The 22,423-nt window shown below is 40.8% G+C and overlaps 1 protein-coding gene across 8 annotated transcripts in view; it reads right to left on the bottom strand.

Moving 5' to 3' along the window:
* Window positions 1-6,002: 6,002 nt before the first annotated feature.
* Window positions 6,003-22,423, bottom strand: part of JAKMIP1 (janus kinase and microtubule interacting protein 1) — a 200,140-nt gene continuing 183,719 nt past the window's right edge. For 7 of the 8 annotated variants that reach the window (XM_073574508.1, XM_073574507.1, XM_073574505.1 and 4 more), the window contains 3 exons: window positions 20,596-20,661; window positions 15,271-15,315; window positions 6,003-6,260 (listed from right to left, as the gene is read on the bottom strand). In XM_073574508.1, coding sequence (XP_073430609.1) covers window positions 6,228-6,260; window positions 15,271-15,315; window positions 20,596-20,661 — 144 coding nt within the window. In that variant the 3' untranslated portion in view covers window positions 6,003-6,227. Of the gene's footprint in view, window positions 6,261-15,270; window positions 15,347-20,595; window positions 20,662-22,423 lie in introns of all 8 variants that reach the window. The other variant, XM_073574510.1, reaches the window with a different exon arrangement.

A 22,423-nucleotide genomic window follows, 5' to 3' on the forward strand; every position in this document is an offset into this window, starting at 1 on the left:
TTTGTTTGGCTGGTTTGCAAAAACACAGGGGAACCCACGCCGTTTTGTTTTTAAATTATTTATTTACAGCACAGGAGCTGTTGATGAATACTCCTATCCGCCGCTCCTGGTCTCGCTGTTATTAAAAACAACAGGTGTCGGATGATGAGATCAGTAGTCTTTTGATAGCGTGGGAACCGCGTCACTCTGACCAGCGGGGATGATTTCACCGCCGATCAAAAGCAGTGTTTGCGGCGCTGCCATGCACATGACAGCACGATAAACACCCGGTGTTTCGGCAGCCAAACCTGAACAGTAACCCGGACTTCCTGGTGAAGTCTGTATTCAGTGTCCGTGCCCAAACAGTAGGTGCTCGGTACGGACGCCGAACTTTACTGTCCGGGTTCGCCCATCTCTAACAGTGACCCCTAAGTTGGAAGAATAGCTATAACAGGTCCCAGGAGCAACATCTGAGCTCTCTGTCCAGAAAAGAGCAATATTGGGAACAACTAGGATCTTGCGCAGAACCCTCAAACTCCCAGGTCTCTGGTATTGGACCCGAGAATGAGAAAGGACAACAAAAATCACCCCCAGTGGGGGTGAGAAGGAAGTTTATACACTGATAAGACTGGTCACTAATGTGCACTGACAGATGTGACCCCGGCAGCAGGAACACACAGATGAGAATATATGTCTCTTTCTCACACACATATACACACATACATATATATACACTGCTCAAAAAAATAAAGGGAACACTTAACAACAACAGAATATAAATCCAAGTATTTCAAACTTCTGTGAAATCAAACTGTCCACTTAGGAAGCAACACTGATTGATAATGAATTTCACATGCTATTGTGCAAATGGAATAGACAACAGATGGAAATTATTGGCAATTATCAAGATACCTTCAATAATGAAGTGGTTCTGTAGGTGGGGACCACAAACCACATCTCAGTACCAATGCTTTCTGGCTGATGTTTTGGTCACTTTTGAATGTTAGTTGTGCTTTCACACTCGTGATAGCATGAGATGGACGCTACAACCCACACAAGAGGCTCAGGTAGTACAGCTCATCCAGGATGGCACATCAATGCGAGCTGTGGCAAGGTTTGCTGTGTCTGTCAGCGTAGTGTCCAGAGACTGGAGGCGCTACCAGGAGACAGGCTAATACACCAAGAGACCTGGAGGGGGCGGTAGGAGGGCAACAACCCAGCAGCAGGACCTTTACCTCAGCCTTTGTGCAAGAAGGAAAAGGGGAGCACTGCCAGAGCCCTGCAAAATGACCTCCAGCAAGCCACAAATGTGCATGTGTCTGCACAAACGGTTAGAAACCGATTCCATGAAGATGGTCTGAGTGCCCGACGTCCACAGATGAAAGCAATGAAAACGTGAAAAGACACAATACATCAGAACATAGCCATTTTAACTTCAGTTTTGTATGTTTTATTGTCAGTCCGTAAAAGTGGCGTATTATTCGAACAACATTGTTTCCTGCAGTGACATGGGATTCAGAGATGCTTCCAGGGGTTTTCCCCTTTATGTTCCCATGCCATTTCAGCATTGTTTCCATTGATTTCAGCAATTTTTGGACTCCTCCAGACCTCCGGGGGAGGAGGGGGTGCCAGAAAAATGGTCAAGTTTCCCTTTGACTTCCATTATACTCATTATTCGGGTTCAGTACTCGAGTATTACGATTTGCTTGACTTGAGTAACGAGCACCCGAGCATTTAAGTGATCACTCATCACTACCTGCTAAGTGTATTATCTTGTTAGTCTTGTGTATGCATTCAGATTACTAAAGTAATCACTCTGTGCCATCTAATGGCCGCTAAAGGGATTTACCAGCATCTTTGTAATAAACTTTATTTAGGTTCCTTATAGGATTTCTGCTTGCTGTCAGTAAATAATAACATGTTTTCTTTCTATTTAAAACTTCAAATACTTAATACTTTAAACCTTTAATGTCCTGAGAAGTACTGTATATTTTCAGTATTGGCCAGCATCACACTTGCCAGTGTCTCGCATCGATACCCGGCACTGCCGCCAGCACCTGGGACCGGAGTGTGTGGCTGCATAGAAATACATAGACTCACGTGAGTTTCTCGCATCACACTCGTAATTGTGACCCCGGCCTTACTTGGGGCCAGTTGTATGGAGTTGGCTCAGAAGCTGATCCTGCTCCATACACAGCACCTGCCAGCCGTATTATACAGTCAGCACAAGCTTTGAATGCTCTAGTTTAACCATTTAGATGCAGCTTCCAATCCCTGTCCCAGTGACATTAAAATGATTGCAAAGTGGTGGCGCAAGTTAGAGGAGCTGATATGTTATCATGGCACCTAGGAGTCTTCTAAAGTCCCCTATCATCACCATTTTGGTACTCCAATGAAGACGTACTTCATAGCAAAGTTATTTTTACTATATATTGCAATATTTCAGTATATAGTACAAGCGATCAAACAACTGCAGATTCAAATGTCTAGAAAGACTAAAAAATAAGTCAAATGTGATAAAAAAAGTTTTGAAAACTATTTTAAAAAGCATATTTGGTATTGCCATTTCCATTGAAATATAAAATTATTTAACCAATAAGTAAAGAGCTTAAAGAGGAAACAATGGAAACACAAGATGTCACAATTTTGGTCCCTGGACCTCCACCAAAAAGTGCAATATAGTAAATAGTACCTATCAAATCTATGGCTCAGCAATGCAAAAACAAGCCATAATATAGATTCACTGATGGAAAAATTTAAAACTTACGGATTACAGAAAATGGCAACAACAACCAAATTCTTTTTTTACATATTCTGAATTTTTTTTAAACATTAATATATATATTTATATAAAAAAAGTATAAATGTTTATATCATCATAATCATACTGACCTGAAGAACTATATTGCCAGGTAATTTTTTTCTGCTCAAAAAAATGTATAAACAAAACAAAAAATATTGCGGAATTGCCTTTTGTTTTTCACCATTTCACCACACAGAATTTTTTTCACTTTTTTTTGTACATTATGAGTTAAAGAGAATGATGTCAGTCAAAACTACCATTTGTCCATTAAAAAACAATTCCTCATATGGCTGTGAAGTGGGAAAAATAAAAAAGTTATGACTTATGGAAGAAAGTGAGGAAAGTACAAAAATGCAAAAATGAAAAATTGAGGGGTCCTTCAAACGTACCTCTAATTCAGGTGACTTTTTAAAATACGCTGTCATATATGTAAATAGGGAATAGCGTTTTTTCTGGCCTATATTTGTAAGTTGTATTTTTTACCAGTTTTATCCTCTATCTTGAATATTTAGTTCTTCTCAGCAAATAGAAGGAGACTAACTGCTATGGTGTTTCCATATACAGAATACAGACATGGGAGATTCCAGCTCCTCTTTTCCTTTGTGGCACGCAGACAGAAGCACAGTAGCATGTAGGACATTATATAACTTAGCTGAGCAGTGTAGCTGTGAATGCATCACTGGGCTTGAGCTAAATTACTTGCTAGAAAAGCTTCAGCAGAGTCATTGACTCTCTCTGCTCCTCACTTCTTCTGTCCTCTCCATGCAGTATAACGGGGTTGTAACCTGACACCTCACTAAGCAACCATAAGTGGGGAAAGGTTACAAAGTTTGTTAAAATAATATTACTTTAAAGTAAGTTTGTCCGGTCCAAATAGATAACTCTGCAGTCACTCTGTGTGACTGCAGACTTATAACTCCCCCCTGCGCACGCACTGTGCACTGCGAGGATTTGCCGGTTTATGAGCCATGACCAAAGGGTATATATGCATTATACATACTCCTGGCCAGAGTCCATCCAGTGGTTGTGTTCTCGCTCCATACACTTGTATAAAAGCTAGACGGGCTCTGGCCGGGAGCATGTATAATGCTTACATATCCTCCAGTCTCAGTTCAGAAACTGGCGAATCTTCGCAACGCACAGTGCATGAGCTGGGGGAATTTGTAAGTTTTACCAGACAAATACCAGACAAATACCAGACAAGTTTTACCCTTTTAAGTGTTTATCCAATCTATTGTATCCAGATATCAATGAGCTGCCATAAATCTCTTGGACTCCAATTGCAAACAGGACACTTGCAGAACTTTTCACATGGACTTTAGTCGTATCTTGCAACTTGAGGAGCTCTTGAAGAGTGACAATTTGGACCCACGGCATAGTTTTATTGCTGGCTCATACTGTAAGTTCTCTGATGCTGCAAGCAAAGGCAGCTTTACCTGCGCAGCACATGGAAAGCTCAGGGGCACTGAAGATGGCCTATCCCAGGGTTTCCCAACTCCAGTCCTCAAGGCACACCAACAGATCATGTTTTCAGGATTTCCTTTGTATTGCACAGGTGAAGCAATTATCACCTGAGCAATACTAAGGAAATCCTGAAAACATGATCTGTTGGTGTGCCTTGAGGACTGGAGTTGGGAAACCCTGGCCTATCCAACGAGCCTTAGATCAGCACTTACAAGCTGCATAGCAAAAAGTTGGAAGCACGCTGTTACGGGGATACCGCGACAAAGAGGAGCCAGAAGACCATGTTGTCTGGTTTTACGAACTCCTGCACTGGTTAGATGTACTTCATCTTTGTATTAAAAAGTACAGTTTTTTCCTTGCTAGCAGTGCAAGGGTTAATCTGTTCAGTTAACACTCCTGGAGCTTTCCTACCTGGATTGTCTCAGCTGCTCAGTGTTGGCCACTCCCCTCTGCTCCATATGCTGGCCTCTGGCACTTATTAAATGCCAGTGTTAGTTCTTACTGCCTGATTCTGGAGTTGGAGGTGTTGGACGTGGTGTTTGGAGATTGTTCAGGAGATTGCTGCTTGGAATTTTGTTTCTGTCTGTGCACATCCTCATCCTCTTCTATTTGGTTTCTCCTTCCTTTAACTCCCATGTGTCCCTTTCTGCTGTTTGGTGAGCATATGATTGGTATTTTCATTTATCCTTGTCCGTCTTCCCTTGTTTGTCTGGTTAGTGTGTTCCTTTACACTGCAGCTTCTCACTACTCCGCGTGTGGGAGGGGACAGATCAGGGTAGATATAGGAGCACAGCAAAGCACGAGAACCCCGCATCTCCACCTTCAGGAGAAATCTGGGGGACAGGGTGCCCCTAGTTCTAGTGACCTGGTAAGCACCCAAAGTCCCCACACGCTCATTGTTTGCATTAAAGAACAAACACTACTGGTAGACTACAGAGGTGGCCAGTAATTAGGTGACAAGTTGGAAAGTATAGAATTAAAAATCATTCCATTCTTGAATATGGACAGGATTTTTAATAAGATTGCAAGTTGCTTGTTTTATGTACTGTTTACTTTGTGATCATGACTTGACCAGGGCATATCATTTACAGGAAAGTAGCTTGGATGTTGTTGTTTACCAAAAAGAAAAAAACCACAGAGAGCAGAAGCAAGCAATATTAAAGGGGTTGTCCAACTTTTGAAACTTTTTTTTAATTTATAAGCATATATTTGGGGCTAGAAATAATTAACATTTTTGCAATTGGATTTCAGTAAAAAAAAAATTGTACCATTTTGCTTTTCCAGGCTCTTTGTTTCCCTGCACAATCAACTTTGATATGGTCATAAATCATTGGAGAGGAGCTCAGAAAAGAACAGATAAAGGAGTTACAAACTCCCCATCAGACTATCAGAGCAAGCTCACTAATAGATTCTAATAAAGAATACAGATGGTGAAAACTTTTCAATGAAAACCAATAGCAAAAATAATTTTTTAGCCCTAAATACCTGAATTTAAGTAATAAATAAAATTGACCTCCCAAGGTGAACAACACCTTTAAAGGGATTGTTACCTTGCAGACAGTACCTTTAAGAATAATCTGGCATTCTCCCAGATAGTTGATTTTGCCAATGAAAATCTTTTCTTGCCAAACATATCTGGCAAACGTGGAGAGTATTCTTCTACCAGCGAGTACCTGAGCAACTTGTGCGTGTTTTCATTGGGGCATCGCTGTAGGATGTTTCCATAAGGTATAAGAAATCGCACTCTTCCACTTCATACGTAATACTTTTTTTTATTTTTTTTATTTACTATCTTTCCATTCATTTTATTAGAGTCTCTGAATAGCAGGACTATATTGCAGCTGAAAAACAAATTTAGTCCAGTTAAAAACTAAATTGTTATAAAACTCATAATTGTACGAACGGTCTGGTGTTTCCAGCCAGGTCCATGATTAAAAAAGAACATGAAATCGGAGTGTCTGTTTTGGCAGTTGCAGAAGTATCAGATGTTCATCCCATGTGCTCTCTTCAAACCCTGGAGAAAAAGGATGATACGGTTACACAACCTTGTGTATAATGGGAAAGTCACGATCATCTCTTCTTAGAAATTGCATTCAAAAACTCTCCTTCAATTTAGGACCTAGAAGTGAACACTACTTCGTTTAATAATAAAGACGCATTTATTGAGCCCAATCTATAGCCTAACGTATTAATCCGGAGGAAGGCAAACATCGCATGAGGCAGATGCTAATTGCCCCAAATTATAGGGGTTGCTTCCTTCAGCTTTGGGCTGAATCCTCACAGGATTCTTTGGTGTCAGTGCTGAGAACGGCAGTCATGTGTCCTCTAGTATGCAATTTGCATACTGTACTTCTGGCCACATTCCGACTAGAAGTGTCTGGCATTAATTTGCTTGTATTGACTGAGGCCGCACACGTCTAGTCGGCATGTGACCACATGTACGCACCAGCGCTTAAGTTGGCACCAAAGAATCCTGACAGCACGCAGGATGCGCACTGTGAGGATTCACAAGTCTGCAGACACAGGCTGACTATAGACTTGAGCCCCAAGCCTGGACAAACTGTTTAAGCAAAAAAATCCATCACGACTCCATATAAGACAATGAGACTAGTACTCTGGATCAACATCTCATCATAAAATCTAATAACCAGAACCTGTAATATTATATCTATCAAGAAAGACATCCAGGCCTCCTTGTATTTTTTATTGATTATTTAGCCATCACAGTATTGTGTGGCGTAAAGTTCCACAATTTCATTGCTAACACAGTAATTCTATGGGCACACGTCTTTTTTTTCCGGCAGAGTGACCAAGTTTTGCTAGGCAAATGGCCAGAGTGTGATCATGCTCTTACACTTTGCGCATATACCAGCTTATAGTCTAGCTCATTTTTTTGGTTTTGCTGTAATTTCTTGTGCTCTGTACAAACATGGGTGTAGCCGCCCTTTCTCAGCTTAGTATTTCATCTATATAGATTCTCATGGATGGGTGTCTATCAGGGTCCTGTCCTGCTCTGCCCTTATTCACATACACGTCACTTTGACTCAAGGTGAGGTTTTAATACTAGAGAGAGACTAGAACCGTCCCAATGAGTACCCCTTGTCGTGGTTGGATGGAATTTATGCATTTTTTGATCAAAGTAGAGTTAACTAAGTACCCTATGTTACTTACATGTATTATTACTATTTACTTAATTACTTCCTGTAGGGTATATGGTCATTTTTGCTTTTTTCTCGAGTCTTATCTGTGAATTGGCCACAGTGTGAATGAGCTCTAACAGTTTGCATATATACCAGCTTATAGTTCTGCTTATTTTTTTTGGTTTACCCCTTCACCACCGAGCCTGTCTTCACCTTACTGACCAGGCTAAATTTTAGAATTCTGACCAGTGTCTCACTTTATAAGGTAATAACTCTGGAACACTATCCCAGAGATTCTGAGAAAGTTTTTTTCGAGACACATTGTACTTTATGGTAATGGTAAGTTTAGGTCGATATTTTTTGCGTTTATCTGTGAAAATGTCAGAATTTTGGTGAAAATTTAGAAAATTTTAGCAATTTTCAAACTCTCATTTTTATTCCCTTAGACCAGATAGTTATATCACACAAAATAGTTAATAAATAACAATTACGCATGTCTACTTTACATCAGCATCATTTTTTAAACATTTTTTTTGCTAGGAAGTTAGAAGGGTTAAAACTTTATCAGCACTTACATTGGGGTTTCCATCTATATCTCCAAATGATATAATTCAGATGAAACCCCTGACAGATTCAATCACTGTAATGAGGCAGCAGAGTTAAGGTTGACTCTGTCTTGCTTCTGTTGAGATGTGATGTGTCCTTCTTTTCAGAAGGGCACAAAACTGTGGCTGTCCGAGGTTTTATCCACGCTTAAAAAGACAGACACCGCCAGATCATAGGCCAGATGGCATCCACAGTGCCTCCATCTGCCTCATTGTAGGGAATCTTCCGCCAAGGGTTCCATCTGAATATTTGAGAGATTTACATGGAAACTCCCATGTAAACGCTCAGCATAGAGCACAGGGTAAATGTGTGCCGAGCCTTACTGCGATTTTTGGGAGGCAGAATGAAGAAATCAACAGCAGGTCAAGAATTTGTTCTATTTATTTTATACGCCATTCCATGTGCGGTATCAGTGAGTTGATGGATTAGATGACTTTCCTATAGAAGAAAAAAAATGTTTGCATCGCTTTATTGTGAGAGATGTAACATTTTTATTTTTCTACTACTGGAGCTGTATGGCGGCTTGTTTTTTGCAGGACAGGATGGTGTTTTCAGCTATTCCATTTTTATTTCCATTCAACTTTTTGATTGCATTTTATTCCACTTTTTGTTAGGTGGTATCATAAAAAAGCAGTCGTTTTTTAACGATTTAGCGAATCCTGCTTTGAGCAGGGGGTTGGACTAGATGGCCCAGGAGGTCCCTTCCAACTCTATGATTCTATGATTCTATGAATAACTAGTGTGACCATTTTATAGATCAGGTCGTTCCGGACATGGTGATACCAAATAGGTGTGCTTTTTTTTATTTTTGTTTTATGTTTCTACATATTTTTTTTTACTTTTTTTTTACTTCGTTCTTTAGTTCACTCTGATTACTGGTGCATTGCAATGATTTATACCTTTCAGTGTTTTCACTGACAGAAGCGTCTTAGACCATGCTCTCAGAATGGTCTAACAAGGTTGCTGTATCTGTCAGACCCAGAAGTCGTCATATTGACCTCGGGTTGCCATCACGACGATCGGAGCCTCACTATGACTTCGCCGGGGCGCCCCTTCTCTCCCATGTTCCTAAACAATGAGATCAATATTAATCAGGGGATTTAGGAGGTTAAACACTCGGGGCGATGCGGGTACTGCTCCTGGCTGTGAAAGCCGATCTCCCTGCGTCGTTCGCATGGGTACAGCTCTTTTGCCGCGTACAGTCACCATGACGTACCTATACGTCTTTGGTCGGAAACTCCTATCAGACCATGACTTATAGGTAGGCCGAATGTTGTGAAGGGGTTAAAGCAGCTTCAGATAAAAAAAACCAGGGGTCTTCTTTTGTGAAGCAGCTTTGCTGGTGGTTTTGATGTCTATCGTGCAGCTTATCCGCCTCCAGCATGATTTTTCCTGTAATTTAAAATAAAACTAGCGAGCAGCTTGGAATGAACATACTATTTCTTAGCCTGACCTAAACTAACTAAGGGTTGGGCGTTGGACTGTAAGGGAGGTGTTGAAAGGGTTAATAGAAATACGGGAAAGCAAAGGGGCTGCCCCAAAAGGTTGGAACAGAATAGAGGCGGGAATGGTATTGGTTTTAAAGGGGATTACAGGGGTGTTAACTGAGCTTCGGCCATCTTGCCAACGGTAGTAAAGTACACTTATCCTCCCTCCTCAATTTCTTTTGGCTATGTGAGTGTAAATAACAAAAAAAAGTATTTATTTTTCATGTTATCCATACAGGATGACGCTTCAAGGATTCTGAAATTGTCACAACGTGGCGGTCCTCCACCATGCCCAGTGATATTTTTGTTTGCAAGGTCAACGGTCCACTGTCCATCAGCGGATGGCTTTTGGATGTTAAGAGAAGCAATGTAAAGCTAAGAACAAGGGGGCATGGAATGAGACTTTTTCTATGTATTTACATGTACTTTATAAAAGCTGTGGCCATTTAGCATAATTACTTGCATGTGGTGTGTTTTTTGCCAGAAGTACATGAAGTCACCCCCGGTAAGAACGGTCTTTAACTTTTTCACGGTTTACAAACCTTGAAGTGGTTAAATGGTTCAAAGAAGCAACAAAAGATGGAATGTGTGCATAGCAATGTCGACTTCACATTGTGCATTATGTTCATTCTTTGTGTTGGGTTTACGTTGCTTATTCATGAGGGTACAAGGCTGAATCCCCATGATAAAGACGTTGTGTGTACAGTAACCATCAAGAATCATAGTTTCACCTCTCCTACAGTAAAGAATCGCATAATGTGATGATGATTGAACCTACTTTCCTCTTGACATAGAGGATGCCCCCTTGCCATCACTTCTGGTCTTCATTAGACAAATCTCTATACTGACCCTCCATTTATGTGTACTTTTTAAGATTTTTTTCCAAACTGAATAAATCCAAGTCTGAAACCTATCTTGGTACTGCAGTCCACGTATTTCCTTATTAATCTTGGTTGCTCTTCTCTGCACAGGCTCTAGTTCAGTTAGGCCATGTGCACATGTTGTGGATTCTGCTGCTGATCCGCAGCGTTTTTGGCCCTGCGGATCTGCAGCACTTTCTGCTGCGGTGTACAGTACCACTATAGTCTATGGAAAATGAAAAACGCAGTGCACACGCTGCAGATTTTTCCGCGTGGATTTACTGCGGTTTTAAATCCGCAGCATTTCAATTCTTTGTGTGGAATCTGCAGTGGTTTTACACCTACTCCAGTGTCCAGGTGTCAAACCGCAGGTGAAAAACCGCAGGCTAATCCGCTGGTAAAATGCAGATCTTTTGACCTGCGGATTTAATTGCGTATTTTTCCAAATCCGCGCCGAAAAATCCGCAGCACAATCTGCAACGTGTGCACATGGCCTTAGGGTATGTCCTTTCTGTACAGTGAAACCCAAAATTGTACACAGATTCTAGAAATGTTGAGAAAAGTGACTTTTCTAAAGGGAAAACTCAATTTTTGTCATTTTAACTAACTATTGCAGTCTCAGAATTATTCAACTGCCTGAATAAAATCACCTGTAAGGGCGAAGATAAACTGCCATAAAAATTGGACCGAGATGGGACGGCAATGCTCAGAGTGGTCAGCGGAAATATATGAACTTGTCTTGCTTCGGGTCGGGAGAGGGGAGAGCTGCCGGCCAGTCCGTGCACTGCGTTCTGATCTCAGTCCGATTTATACGGCAGTCTGACTACACACTAAGATGGCACTTTTACTAATCAGGTGATGTCGCAAGCATCAAGGGCTTCATAAGTTGCATTATGTGTGTTGGACATCAAACACAGGCACTGGCTAGGTAGTTTGTTGTTGTGCTGTTTGATTGCGCGTTAGAAAATGTTAGAAATATGGATAAGTCAAAAGTGTAGCCAACAAAACTTACTACAAGAGATTATTATTTTGCACAAACAAGAAAAAGGATGCAAAAGGTACAAAGGCAGTGAATGTTCCAAGGAATACAGATGGAAGTATAGTTTACAAGTTCAAAGTCATTGGATCACTGGGCTTTACTACCTGGTTATGGCAGAAAGAAAAAGCTCTCAATAGCTGCCACTAAATAACTGAGGTAGCAGGTGATCAAAAACTCTCAAGTGTCTGCAACTTACCTGGAGCAAGATTTGGTATGAGCAAGCACTGAGGTTTCAGATCGCACAGTAAGGCGCATACAAGACACTGAATATCTCCATGCCAGAACACCAAGACATACATCTCTTCTGACCCAAAACCTCAGGGAAAGTGATCTCCAATATGCTCAAAACCATATAAATAAGCACAGAAGGATTGGCAATCTGTACTACGGAGCAATGAAACAAAATTGAAACTTTTTGGGCCTATAAATCTGTATATCTTAAGAAGGAAGAATGAAACATACATTGAAAAGAACACCCTGTCTATATGTAAACACGGCAGTGGCTAGGTGATGCCTACAGTGAAGAATGTCAGTGGCCCAGTGATACCTACAGTGAAGCATGTCGGTGGCTCAGTGATGAATACAGTGAAGCATGGCGAAGGCCCAGTGATGACCACAGTGAAAGATGGTGGTGGCTCAGTGATGCCTACAATGAAGCATGGTGGTGGCTCAATGATGGCTACAGTGAATCATGGCTGTGGCTCGGTGATGCCTACAGTGAAGCCTGGCGGTGACCTGGTGATGCCTACAGAGAAGCATGGTGGTGGCCCAGTGATGCCTACAGTGAAGCCTGGTGGTGGCCTGGTGTTTCCTACAGTGAAGCATGGTGGTGGCTTCATGGTGACTACAGTGAAGCACAGTGGTGGCTCGGTGATGCCTACAGTGAAGCATGGTGGTAGCTCAGTGATGCCTACAGTGAAGCATGTCTGTGGCTCAGTGATGCCAACAGTGAAGCATAGCTGTGGCTTGGTGATGCCCTCAGGGAAGAATAGCTGTGGTTCGGTGATGCCTACAGAAAAGCATGTCTGTGGCTCAGTGATGCCTAAAGTGAAGCATGGCTGTTGCTCTGTGATGCCTAAAGTGAAGCATGGCTGTGGTTTAGTGATGCCTATAGTGAAGCATGGCCGTGGCTTGGTGATGCCTACAATGAAGCATGGCTGTGGCTTGGTGATGCCTACAGTGAAGCATGGCTGGGCTCGGTGATGCCTACAGTGACTGATGGCAGTGACTCACTGATGCTTTCACAGAAGTACGGCAGGGATTCAGTGATGCTTATAGTAAAGCATGACGGTGGCTTGGTGATGCCTAAAGTGAAGCATGGCTGTTGCTCTGTGATGCCTAAAGTGAAGCATGGCTGTGGCTCGGTGAGGCCTACAGTGAAGCATGTGTGTGGCTCAATGATGCCTACAGTGAAGCATGGCTGTGGCTCGGTGATGCCTACAGTGACAGATGACAGTGGCTCAGTGATGCTTTCATTGAAGCATGGCAGGGATTCGGTTATGCTTACAGCGAAGCATGGCAGGGTCTTGGTGATGCTTACAGTGAAGCATGACAGTGGTTCAGTGATGCTACAGTGAACCATAGTGGTGGCTTGGTGAAGGCTACAGAGAAGCATGGAATGGGCTTGGTGATGCTCGAGACCTGTTGTGATTCCACTGATTGTCTAAACCTGCAGCGTGTGGGGTACTTGATAAATTCAATAAAGTATCAGGAAATCCTAGTAGAAAACATCATGCCTTCTGTGAAGAAGCTGAAGTTGAGCCTCATTGGACCTTATAACAGGACAATGATCCTAAAGACGCAAGTCATGAAGGGGTGAACAATTCTGAGACTGCAGTGGTCAGCAAAAGTGGCATTTTGTGTAGAATTTGGAGAAACTACTTGTTATATTAGTTATGCTGATCTGTTTATATTTTTCTTATTTTACTGGTTTATTGCAATCAAAAGAAAAATTGCAAATGATGCTAACAAATTGAATCTGCAATCAGGCAAATAATATTGATTACAACTGGAGCCAACCTGGAGTTACTGTAGGTATGACACTATTTATATTTTACTACATTGTACATTATGGCAATATTTAACCTTGTAATCATCTATATTTTTATGTTGTATTTTTTTCTGGTTATGAAGTGCTTCTATGTATATAGAAAATTGACACATTTATAAGTTATATAAATATTGTCCAAGGGTATGGCATACAACATAACAACACAGATGAGGCTATATATATACTGTGTGTGTATATATATATATATATATATATATATATATATATATATACACACACACATACACACACACACATATACCATGTATGTGTGTGTATACAGTATACATAGTACATATAAAAAGTCTACACATCCCTGTTAAAATGCCTCATTTTTGTCATGTAAAAAATCATACCAAGATTAATAATTTGAGAACTTTTTTCGCCTTTAATATCACCCATAATCTGTACAAAACCATTGAGAAATACACTGAAATCATTTTGAGGTGGAAAATAAAAAAAACAAATCTAAAATAATGTGAATGCGTAAATGTGAACAGCCTCTTATAATTGGGGATGTGGTTGTGTTCAACATTAGAAGTCACATTTAAACTCATATTAAATAGCACACAGCTGCCATCATTTACATTTGGTTAACCCCATGAAATGTTTTGCTATTCTATGAGGATTTTTCTGACATTTTCTAAGTTGCATTTTACAGCAAAAGCCATGGTCCGTAAACAGCTTACAACACAGCCAAGGGATTTCATTGTTGATAGTTATCAGTCAGGAGAAGGTACAAAAAAATTTGCCAAATCATTAAGAAGTGGCTTAAATTTGGCACAACGGTGACATTACCTACAACTGGATATTCCTCCCCCAAAAAATTGGTTATGGAGGCTGCTAAGATGCCTTTAGCAACATTAAAAGAGCTGCAGGAATTTCTGGCAAGTACTGGTTGTTTGCTGCAAGTGACAACAATCTCCAATATTTTTAATTTGTCTGGCCGGTGGGGTAGGGTGGCAAGACAAAAGCTTTTTCTTACAAAAAAAAATCCAATCCTGGGGCTATGTTTTTCCAAAACCTACATCCAAAGTATGTGGGAAAATGTGTTATGGTCTCATGAGACCAAGGTTTAACTTTTTGAGCATAATTCCAAGAGGTATGCTTGGTGTAATGCCAAAACTGAGCATCACCAAACGAATACCATACCCACAGTGAAACGTGGTGGAAGCAAAATTATGCTTTTTGCTGTTTTTCAGCAGCTGGAATTGGGGCTTTAGTCCAGGAATTTCAACTTTCCACAAAAAACCACCCTAAGTATACTTCCAAATCAACAAAAGTATGGCTTTGCCTGAAGAGCATTGGGGTTTTGGAATGGCCCAGCCAGAGCCCAAACCTGCATACAATTATAAATCTGTAGGTTGATCTGAAAAGGGCATTGTACACAGGAGATGCAATACTCTGACAAATTTGGAGCCCTACTGTAAGGTAGAGTGGGCAAAGATTGCCAATTCTAGATGTGCCATGTTTATAGACTCCTACCCAAAAAAAGGCTGAATGCTGTCATTAATTCAAAGGATACTCCAACAAAGTATAAGTTGAAGGGTATGCATATTTATGGAACCACATTATTTTAGTTCTTTATTTGCCTTTTTCCACTTAAAGAGTTTAGTTTATTTTTCACTGGAATTGTACAGATTATGAATGACATTAAAAATGGAAAAAGTTCTGAGATGATTCTTCATATCATTTTTTTAAATGGCAAAAAAATGGCATTTTATAAGGAGTGTGTAAACTTTTTATATCCACTATATATATACTGTATTGTTTATGTTAGTTACAGAAATAGCATTCATTCAGAAACAAAGTAGATTTCTATACTTATATATTTATACCAACCATGATTGTTTGCTGGAATAGATCGTCAAGGCCACAGAATGAATGCTAGTGAGAAAAACAAAAAAAGGAACAAAAACTATAAAATAAGATCAAAATAAAACAGAGAAAAGAAAAGAAAAAGGAAAATGCAGTGAGAGGTGGAGAATAAGACCACAAAGTGAAGCATAAAATTCCTGCATAGAATAATAGTAATCGGTTCAGTATCACCTCCTGCTCATACAACTACTGCCCCAGGCACACTGAGGAATATTTCTGAATAGTGATGAGCGAGCGTGCTCGGAAGGTGCTATCTGAGCACGCCCATGCTTAAGCGAGTATTTTCGTTGTGCTCAAAAAATATGCTGTTTGTTAGGTGATCCTTGCATGTGTTGTGGCTGTCGAACTGCCGCGCAACATGTAGCAGCGGTGACTCGAGCATATTTTTTCGAGCACACTGAAAAATAAGAGCGTGCTCAGATAACGCCTTATCAGAGTGCGCTCTCTCATCACAGTCTCGTGTAACAAAAGCCCTGCAGTTGTCCTATTGTTGAAAATTATTGATGAGCGAGTATACTCGTTGCTTGGTTTTTCCCGAGCATGCTCGGGTGTCCTCCGAGTATTTTGGTGTGCTCGGAGATTTAGTTTTCGTCTTCTCAGCTGCATGATTTGCGGCTGCTGGACAGGCTGAATGCATGTGGGGATTCCCTAACAAACAGGCATTCCTCACACGTATTCAGCCTGTCTAGCAGCCGCAAATCATGCAGCTGAGACGACGAAAACTAAATCTCCGATCACTCCAAAATACTCGGAGGACACCCGAGCATGCTCGGGAAAACCTGAGCAACGAGTATACTCGCTCATCACTAGTGAAAATTCTACAAACCTGTTTTTTATGCCCCTCCCTATATGACACTCCTCCAAAACAAATGAAAATGCCCCTTTTTATGTCAATTTGCATATGACCCAACCTTTTAAAGGGATTTTCTCATACATTTCTGCGAAATCCACGGTATATACCATAAATCTATAAATGTATGTTAGTTGCGGGTCCCATCTCAAGACAAGGCCCGCAGTGCACACGGCTGTCAGTGGGGAGGTGGTCGGAATTCTCCTACAGATAAAGGAAATACCAACCACCTCCCCACTGACTGCCGTGCACCAGGACCCTGTTGTTGAGTTAGATGCAGGTCCCAGTAGTGGATCCACATCTGCCATACCTTTATGGCATATCCTGTGGATTAAACCTTTAGGGCTCATACTCACTTGCGAGAGACTCGCACGATTCTCGTGTGAGTCTCTCGCATGAAAACCCGGCACTCCCGCCGGCTCTGGGACTGGGGCGTGCGGCTGCATAGAAATACATGTAACCGCACGCTCCGGTCCGAGTGCCGGCGGAAGTGCCGGGTTTTCATGCGAGAGACTCACACGAGAATCGTTCGAGTCTCTCGCAAGTGAGTATGAGCCCTTAAGTGCAAAAAAAAAAAACCTCTGCAAAATCAGTCAGATTGAACATAATAAACTGCCTCAAAAACAGAAACATTTCTAGTAAATTCACAGAAGGGTAACTCTATACAGAATGCAGCACCTTCACATGTTCCTATATATAATATAAATTAATATTTCATTGTCATACAATACTAATTTAAGAGGACTCGTGCACTCGCCTGTCAATTTTCTTTTTTAAATATTTTTATTTCCCCATAAAATACTTCCATCTTGTCTTCGGCTACGTTCCGCCAATGAGCTTTTGGTGCATTTTTGATGTAGCAGAATTTCTACACCATTTCTGGACCTATTATTTAAAATTAAGTTACTTGTGTTTTTTTCATTGAGTTTTTGTGTAAGTTTTTTTAATGTGTGTTTTTATCGCGTTTTTGATGCTGTGCTTTTCATCTGTTTGGTGTTTCATGCTTTAAATAATTACTGCAATTACTTTTCATACTTCCCTTTTTATTTTGCTTTAACGAAACTTTACTGACACACCGTCCTTAAGTGTGGATTACATGAAGCGTGCACCGCAAGTCAGTTTACGCAGCATTAAAAAGAAGCCCAGTGCGCAGGAGATTTCTATAAATCCCATCCGCATTGCTGGAACTGTAAGATGCTGCATTTTTTTGACACCGCAAAAATATGCGGCGTTAAAAAAAGCACCAAAAGCTCATTGTGGGAACGTAGCCTCAGCACTCTGTATTCTGGTCTTCTGTTTTTCGGTTTTTCCCCCTGGAAAGGTAGTAATAAATTGGCAACTGTTTCCATTCACCTTGTCAATTCCTCTGGTCTCTGTAGTGACCCATAGTGATGAGCGAGCGTGCTGGGATAAGGTGTTATCTAAGCATGCTCGAGTACTAACCGAGTGTCTTTGGCGTGTTCGAAAAATATATTCGAGTCCCCACGGCCGTTTGTTAGATAATCCCTGCATGTGTTGTGGCTGTCGAGTCCTGAAGCCGCGGGGACTCAAACATATTTTTCGAACACGCCAAAGACACTCGGTTAGTACTCGAGCATGCTCAGATAACACCTTATCCAAGCACATTCGCTCATCACTAGTGGCCCACCCTATTATCACGGGGAGAGATAATACCGATGGGTTAATTAATTCATACGTTTCCAGAAGGAATACCAGAATACCACAATGCAGAGTTTATGCAGGAGAGATGATGGTTCCTCGAAAAGGTGAATAAAGAGAGGTCGTATAGCATTAATAAGACCACGTGGAAGGGTACAGTACATTGAAAAATGATAGTAAGGACCCCATCCACAAGTAGTGGAAAAATTCTGCACAGCGACATGAGCATGCTGCACATTCTCAGATACTCAGCAGTCCTGCTTTCACTCAAAATATTTTTTTCTCTTTTTGGAGCAGATTTCACCAAATCAATTAGAGGAAATCACAAATGAATCCAAAGCGCAAACTGCAGCAAAAACCACATGTAACACACAAGAGTTTTATCACGTAAATGCTGCAAATTTACAGTGGAAAAATTCTACCATACAAGTACTACAATGGGGAAAATAAGTATTTGATACACTGCCAATTTTGCAAGTTTTCCCACCCACAAGGAATGGAGAGATCTGTAATTTTTATCGTAGGTACAGTTCAATCTAAAAAAAAACAAAAAACAAAACAGAAAATCACATTGTATGATTTTTACATAATTAGCATTTTATTGCAAGAAATAAGTGTTTGATGCAATAGAAAAACAGAACTTAATATTTCATACAGAAACCTTTGTCACAATCCCTGTAGTTCTTGAACAAGTTTGCACACACTGCAGCAGGGATCTTGGCCCACTCCTTCAGACAGTTCTTCTCCAGATCTTTCAGGTTCTGGGGCTGTGTCTGGGTAACATTGAGTTCCATCTCTCTCAAAAGACTTTCTATTGGGTTCAGGTCTGCAGATTGGCTAGGCCACTCCAGGACCCTGAAATGCTTCTTATGGAGCCACTCCTTAGTTCTCCTGACTGTGTGTTTCAGGTCATTGTCATGCTAGAAGACCCAGCCACGACCCATCTTCAATGCTCTTAGTGTGGGAAGGAGGCTGTTGAACAAAATATGGTGATACATGACTCCATTCATCGTTCAATAACGTGCAGTTGTCCGGTCCCCTTTGCAGATAAGCACACCCAAAGTATGATGTTTCCCCCACCATGAATCATGGTTGGGTCTGTGTTCTTAGGGTTGTGCTCATCCTTCTTTTTCCTCCAAACACAGTGAGTGGAATTGATAGCAAAAAGCCCTATTTTGGTCTCATCTGACCACATGACCTTCTCCCATGCCTTCACTGGATCATCCAGATGGTCACTGGCGAATTTCAAATGGGCCTGGACATGTGCTGGCATAAGCAGGGGGACCTTGCGTGCCCTGCAGGATTTTAATCCACGATGGCGTAGTGTGTTATCGATGGTAATGTTTGAGACTGTGGTCTCAGCTCTCTTTAGGTCATTGACCAGGTCCTCCCGTGTAGTTCTGAGCTGATTCCTGATCTTTCTCAGAATCATCCTTACCCCACGAGGCAGACGAAAGAAGATTAACAGTCATCTTTTGTTTCTTCCATTTTCTAATAATTGCGCCAACAGTTGTTGCCTTCTCACCAAGCTGCTTGCCTATTGTCCTGTAGCCCATCCCAGCCTTGTGCAGGTCTATAATTTTTTCCCTGCTGTCCTTAGACAGCTCTTTGTTCTTGGCCATGGTGGAGATGTTGGAGTGTGATTGATTGAGAGTGTGGACAGGTGTCTTTTATGCAGGTAATGAGTTCAAACAGGTGCAATTAATACAATAATGAGTGCAGAGTAGGAGGGCTTCTTAAAGAAAAACTAACAGGTCTGTGAGAGCCAGAATTCTTGCTGGTCAGTAGGTGGTCAAACACTTATTCCATGGTATAAAATGCAATTTAATTATGTAAAAATAATACGATGTGATTTTCTGGGGGGGGGGGGTTAAATTCTGTCTCTCACGGTTGAAGTGTACCTACGATAAAAATTACAGACCTCTCCATTCTTCGTAGGTGGGAAAACTTACAAAATCGGCAGCGTATTAAAAATTTATTTTCCCCACTGAGTATACACATGGAGTCAATGGTAGAGTTGGAAGGGACCTTAAGGGTCATCGTTTCCAACCCCCTGCACATTTGGTAGTGGAGCTTTCAGGCCCTAATACCAGTGATAAGAAACAAAGAGCCAGATTCATCATTTGCAGTTTTTTTTAAACTACATTTTCTTTTTTTTTCTTGCGTCTTGTGTTATTTGTTGTTTTTTTTGGTGCCAAATTATTCAAAATGGCCCACGTGGTTCATGACTTTTGTGAAAACATCAATAATTCTCTTCACTTTTTTTCTTACAAATTTTTTACGGAAAAAAAGTAGCTTCTTCTGTAAAAATATTGCAAAATTTGCACAAAAATATCATAAATATATAAAATCACCCCGGAGAGAGCGAACATGTGACTGGAGAACATTTCTGTAAAAAGTTTGCAACTTTTTTTTTAGAAAGTCGCATTTGATGAATCAGCCAAAAACATACCCCAAACCTTGCCCACGATGCCAAACATTAAAAAACAGGTGACCGCATATAGAAAATAGGCACAAATTAAAAAAAGAGTAGAGCTGAAAAATAAACAAAAACTATTCAAATAAAGGCACAAATTCGATAAATGCAAATGCATCTTGTGTCGTTATTACTGGTGCGAGGACTTGAAGGCTCCACTCTTGGTTTGCTCGGTAAATGTGTATCTTGCTCAATGCGTTCTAATAGCTCCATTTATTATATTACACATCAGCAGTCCAGGCACAGAACATAATAACCAGCATACACCAGAACAGGCAGCCATAAACTACAAAGCTTCATTTACCTTTTCCTCTATTTCTTTGAGTTGCCGCTTTTGAAGTTCTATCCTGTCTTCAAGTTCACGGATTCTCTATGGAAGAAAAGTTAAAGAGTATTAGTAGCAGATACCGTATCATGCTTTTAAAGAGCAAGATATTTTCTATAAAGTCCTGGGAAACATAATACTTGGAGTCATCAGTTCCACCACAGAGGATGCTCTGCAAAATCCTCCTTTAAAAAATAAATAAATAAACACTTCAAAATGTTCAGAAAACTTCCTAATAATTTAATTGGGAAATTCACTTTATTTGATTTTTTTTTATTTGTTTTTATATTAATTTACTTTTTTTTAGTCATCCCCAAATATGGCCCCTTTAGGGTAGCATTTTAACCTATTAATACATTCTTTTTATTTCTGATTTCACCTGTAACTGGGGCTGGTATTTTAGCCCCAGTTACAATGGAAATTCAGCATCCTTCCTGCTTAGCAGATGTGAATGGGTCTCCTAGGTCCCCACAGCTCCTGCCTTTGGACACCCAGTGATCAAATGATCGAAGGGTCCTGAAGAGGAAGCGTTGATAGCGTTTCCATTACAGTATACACAGCACCTGTTCAGCGCTGGGATACAGGGATAAGGAAGCCAGCGATGGTAATAAACCATCTCTGCCTTCTTTGTTGGGAGTCCGGCTGTACCTGACAGCAGGCTCCTCACCCCCAGAGCTGTACGATCTCCTGCAAGCTACTTACCCTGCATTGATGTTTTAGAATGTCAGTGCAAACTTAAGTGTGGACCACCCAGACCTGTAAAGTTTACGGGCGGTTCAGATCTGGTTAATAAGATATATTAAAATGAGTTTTTAAAATAATCACTTTCAATGTCCACTGTCAACCTAAAGTTGAATTTTTCTTGTACGGAAAAAAGTTTTTCATAAATGGGCTGGATCCAATTTTCACCCATTTTTGGTCCATGTGACGATTTTTTATCATCCGTGTATCATCAGTTTTTCTCATATACAACCAGTTTGCGAAATATGGACAACACATGGATAATATTTCAACTACCTGGCTGTTGTACACGGCACCAACTCAGTGTGGCCGCTAACTGATCCTGCCGGCAGTTCAGCGACTTCACGCTCTTCCTCTTCGGCTCTGCTCTGTTGATGTCGATGTTATGCTGATTGACAGCCGTCTTCCTGCAGTTAGGAAGTGGGGAGATGGCTGTCAATCAGCATGGCGTCAGCAGTCACTCTCCATCAACAGAGCAGAGCGGAAGACAATCTGCTTCTATGTGGACGTGACGTCATTGGAAGCCGTAGGAGTGGTCAGTGACTGCTCTGTGCCGGCAGAGATCAGCGTCGGGCACAACAGGCAGGAAATGACAGCAACTGCCTGCCTGTTAGTTCTTAGGAACTTTGTAAAAATAAAAAATTGTCGAATAACCCCTTTAGACAAAAAAAAACTTTACAAGTTTGGTATCACCGTATTCGTACTGACCTGTAAATTTATGTTACCAGGTCATTTGCACAACACAATGAACGTCGTAGAGACCAAACTCCCCCAAAAATTGCAGAATTGCATTTTTTTTCATCATTTCATCTCGCTTTTCTCCAATTTTTCAGTAGATGATATTGTAAAGGAAAGGGTGTCAGTCAAAGCTACAGAACTCTTCCCGCAAAATTTAAACTCTCATAAGGCTAGGTCGATAGAAAAAGAAAATGCTTTGGCTCTTGGAAGAAGGTGAGGGAAAAATGCACAAATCATCCAATTCCCTTTCAGACTACTTGTCTCTGTATCTAAAAGGTAAATGTGAACAATATATTCCATATGTGTATATACTGTATATATATATATA

This window comes from Dendrobates tinctorius, unplaced genomic scaffold (assembly GCF_039654945.1).
Source record: "Dendrobates tinctorius isolate UK_male_01 unplaced genomic scaffold, ASM3965494v1 ptg000039l, whole genome shotgun sequence".
Taxonomy (NCBI): Eukaryota; Metazoa; Chordata; class Amphibia; order Anura; family Dendrobatidae; genus Dendrobates; species Dendrobates tinctorius.